Below are 4,467 nucleotides of genomic sequence, written 5' to 3' on the forward strand. Positions count from 1 at the left end.
TGTTGTGTTGTGTTGTGTTGTGTTGTGTTATGTTATGTTATGTTATGTTATGTTATGTTATGTTATGTTATGTTATTCTATGCTATGCTATGTTATGTTATGTTATGTTATGCTATTCTATGCTATGCTATGCTATGCTATGCTATGCTATGTTATGTTATGTTATGTTATCCTCTAACAGAAAGCTAAATATTGATTTGTTCCCACAAAAGCACAAGATAAACCCAAGTTCATAGGATAGTTTTACATTGGAGGGTTTCTCTTCATATGGATTTACATGTATATGAATTTCCATGGGAGTGAAAGCATTGCTAGGCTCAGTGGTTTCGACGCGTTATGAAAATATCTCCAAAAATCACTGGAGAAAAATAAACAAACGTCCCTCCACATGGCCCCACTTTTGACCTGGAATGTAAAATGACCTCATGATCAAAAACTTAACTCATGTTCGCAGTCCTCAGCATCTCCACTGGCTCCCTCCTCCACATCTCGAGTCATCGTTTTTTTTTTTCTGCATCAGAATTGGATGTAGAGCTCTGTGATAATTTGTGTGTGTGTGAGTGAGTGTGTGTGTGTGTGTGCGGGGGGGGGGGGGGGGGGTGAGCTCCGCAAATGATGGAACACAGTCTGCTCAGCGTCTTTTGGAAAGAGAGAGCTGCTTTATTAATGAGAAAGAGAACATTTACCGGAGGTTGTTGTGGGCAATAGCTTCCAGGTAAGACATTTTATGAGGTTGTATTTCTTGCATAACTTATCTGTTGTGTGTTTTTGCAGAATTCTTTGCCAAGATCTTATGTTTTACTGTCTCTCTTCATGCTTTTCTTTCTGTGTGTATGCTTGTTATCAGAACTTTATATGAGTCATCTAAAGCTGCAACTCACCTATTTTCCTTTATGTGGCATCATTTTAAGCCAAAACAACATTTTTGTCTATATTTAAAAGTTGGTACATCTGGTGAGAATTATTCAATCTGCATTTTGAGAGAAACAATGCTTTGAATTCTGTCAACTGACGGAATTCCAAGTCCATTTGGAAATAAATGATAACAGAAATCACTCATATTTGCTCTGGTGGCTTTGAATCTGAATTCTGGCGTCATCTGCTGGCCAAATGTTTAAGCACTTTACGAGGCACAGGGTGAAGAAATGCGATTGATTTTTTTATATACATAATATAACTTGGGACGTTTGACTTTCTGCGTAAATTTTGTGTTTGAATCTGGTTTTGTTCACCATCTGACTACTGAGACTATGGCATATTAACATAAGGACTACAGATGGAAAGCAACCTCATTCGGTCTTGTCCACCATCTGTTTGTGCAAATTATTTATGTGTAAATCAACTTTCAACCAGCCATTAACGTAAGGACATGTCGGCAGTGAAGTAAGACACTCGACCAATAGCTTCAAAATTTTTCATTAATTGATTAATTTCATATTAATATTAGATATATTGTAATGTTAATTTTTATTGATATTTCAATGTGTAGTTGATTAATTTTTTTATCTGTTCATTTTTTTTATTTTCCAAAAAATGTATCACTATATCAGTTTTGTTGCTCTCTCTAATATGGGTATTTTAAAAGTTAATATTTTTAGCAATGTAGCTAAAATGTCCATGATAAACTTATAAATTGTGAAAAACATTAGTGAAATCAAGTTCTTGGGGATATTTTAAGCAACTCTTGCAAGACCTACTTTATATAAGAATGGAAGAAAAATTAAAAAAAACTCATGTTGATCAACCATTCTGTTAAATATGTTGTATTACAAAATGTAAAGGGGCAAAAAGGGGTAAATGTAAATATAGCTCATGTTACAATACATGGAAGTTTTTTTGTTTTTTTAATGTGATTTCCTATGACACACTGAAAGCAGCACTGAGAAAAAAAACTGTCTATTCTAAATCATATGAAAGAAATAATGTATGTTATCCCATTTACCTCCCCGACTCTTTCCCAGCTTTCACACTCTATCAGTTCAAAGCTGTTGTGACCTGAACTGCTGGGTGTGCAATTAAATTTAATTTAACTTGCAGTGATAAGACAATTAATGATGTCTTGTTGAATTATAATGATTAACATTACTTATTATTTTGGAAAGTAAGAAACACTTTAGAGCTACTGACAAAAACAGATAAATAATGATGGGTTTGCAACCATATTTCAAACAAACTGTAATTCTATGAATGATTTTTATTTTTCCTTTCTTTCTCTGTTCAGTGGGATGGACATCAAGTTGATGTGTGTGCTGCTTGGTGCGGCCACTCTGACTGTGTTGGGTCAGAATGAAAGCAGTAGGTGGAGCCGGCAGAGCCTCCCGACGCTGCTGGACGATCGCACCGAGCTGTTAAACAAACCCCTGTACGGAGGAGAAAGGGACAAAAAGAGAGGTGGGGATGAGGAGAAAGGTGACACAAAGACACTCTGTGGGATAGAGTGTCAGCAAAAGCTCCCGCAGGTGGATGAGAGTGAACAAGAAAGAGTCTTGGGATATGAGACAATGTATGAGAACGGCACACTGACGCACACAGATGTAACCCTGCAGGGTTTTAACATCACTCATTTGCCGTCCAGCTCTTCTTCACGTACACGCAACAAACGTCAAGTTTATGGAACAGATGGACGCTTTGTGATTTCCGATTCCCACTTCATCACTCGCTACCCTTTCTCCACCGCAGTCCGCCTATCCACAGGGTGCTCTGGAGTGCTGGTGTCCTCGAAACACGTGCTGACAGCGGCTCACTGCATCCATGATGGCAAGAAATACCTGGAGCAAGCGAGGAAGCTGAAAGTAGGAGTGTTACAGCTGAAAACCAGGCGAAATAGAGAGGGCAAGAGGGGAAGAAGGAAGCAGCGAGGTGGGAGGAAAAGGAAAGAGGATGCCACCGAGGAAAGAATACAAGCGGGTGAAGGTGAGGAGCTGAATAGCATTGATGAGGGTCAAGTTCGGGGAAGACAGGGAGTTAGGAGGCGCAGGGTGAGGACCGGCAGCGGAAACACGGTCGAGTCTAAAAGAAGAGGAAAACCAAGGAGAGGCGGTCTCAGGAGAATACGGCGCAGCGATGAACCTAGGAAGAAGCCGGCCTTCCGTTGGACCCGAGTAAAACTAACCCAAATCCCTCAAGGATGGATCCAGTCGGAGAGCGCCTCCGACTCGGTGGCCTCCGATTACGACTATGCTCTCCTGGAGCTAAAACGACCCCTCAAGCAAAAGTTCATGGAACTCGGAGTGGTGCCTTCAAGCGTACCCCTGAGCCGCATCCACTTCTCAGGTTATGATGCAGACAAAAGCCAGCTGGCGGGTCGCACCGATGAGAAGGTGGTGTACCGTTTTTGCTCAGTGGCTAAAGAGTCCGAGGATCTGATGTATCAGCACTGTGACGCTCAACCAGGGGCCACGGGTGCAGGCGTTTATATCCGTCTGAGGCGAGACGTGCAGGGAGGAGGAAAGGGGAAGTGGCAGCGGAGGGTGATCGGGGTGTTTTCAGGTCATCAGTTGGTGGAACTGGAAAAGGGGGAACAGAGGGATTTTAACATTGCGGTGAGGATCACTCCCCCAAAATATGCCCAGATCTGCCATTGGATTCACAGAGATCCCAGTCTCTGCAAAGAGGTTTGAACAATAGAAGCGTCCAGCAGGAGATCACAATTTCATAGGAATATCAAAGATCCTATAAAGGAGGATTCAAAGAAAAACGTGCAAAAAGTGAAAGTAACATTTAGCTTATTTCTCAAGCACTGTAAAGGAACACATCCATAGGTGATGTGTCATGGCGGATAGATTATTATCCCTGCATTCCTTTATTTTTGACTTGTGATGTACCCATGTATGTACATATATATATATATATATATATTTCAATGTGCATATTTTACTGTTGATGTTTGACAATAGGTATACAAATGAACTTGAAAACAATTACTGTATTATTGTACTGCTAGTTGACAACTCTCAGCAGGTCTTGTACGATTATATGCTTCAATAGATTGTGGCACACAAAGCAGAAAATATATGATGACAAGATAAATTTTGATTATGCATACGACGAATAAATATGTCAAATGTTGTCAATGGGGTGATTTTTTTATGACGTAATGCACATTTTTTTAGAAGTACTTTTTTTTCCAATATTCTATGTTGTAAAATGTGTTGTTATAGTTACTTCTTGGCATATTATATTTCCATCATTTTATAATCACGGAACAGCTGGTATGGGCTCCATCATACCCCGGATCCCCGAGTGCAGGATAAGCAGCAGAAGATGGATGGATATCACGGACATAATAGAGGTACACTATGTTTGTTTTTGTGAGTGATGTAAGATAATAGGAATGCTGAAAACAATCTGATTAGCATGTCTTAATCATTATTATTATTGGAAATACTACTACTGATGCTGATAATGATAATTATAATTTTCAACCGACCAACGTAACTGAAGAGAGATAAGTGATGAGCCAGTAGG

At 39.8% G+C, this 4,467-nt stretch overlaps 1 protein-coding gene across 1 annotated transcript; it reads left to right on the forward strand.

Annotated features, from left to right (window-relative positions):
• The first annotated feature begins 627 nt into the window (after positions 1-627).
• LOC147222660 (inactive serine protease 35-like) lies at positions 628-4,068 on the forward strand. Its single transcript, XM_086167065.1, has 2 exons — positions 628-715; positions 2,222-4,068. The coding sequence occupies exon 2, from the start codon at positions 2,226-2,228 to the stop codon at positions 3,618-3,620; it is 1,395 nt and encodes a 464-aa protein (XP_086023191.1). The 5' UTR covers positions 628-715; positions 2,222-2,225; the 3' UTR covers positions 3,621-4,068.
• Positions 4,069-4,467: the final 399 nt, after the last annotated feature.

This window comes from Fistularia commersonii, chromosome 20 (genome assembly GCF_037954325.1).
Source record: "Fistularia commersonii isolate RoL2024-O1a breed Wild chromosome 20, RoL_Fcom_v1.0, whole genome shotgun sequence".
Classification (NCBI taxonomy): Eukaryota; Metazoa; Chordata; class Actinopteri; order Syngnathiformes; family Fistulariidae; genus Fistularia; species Fistularia commersonii.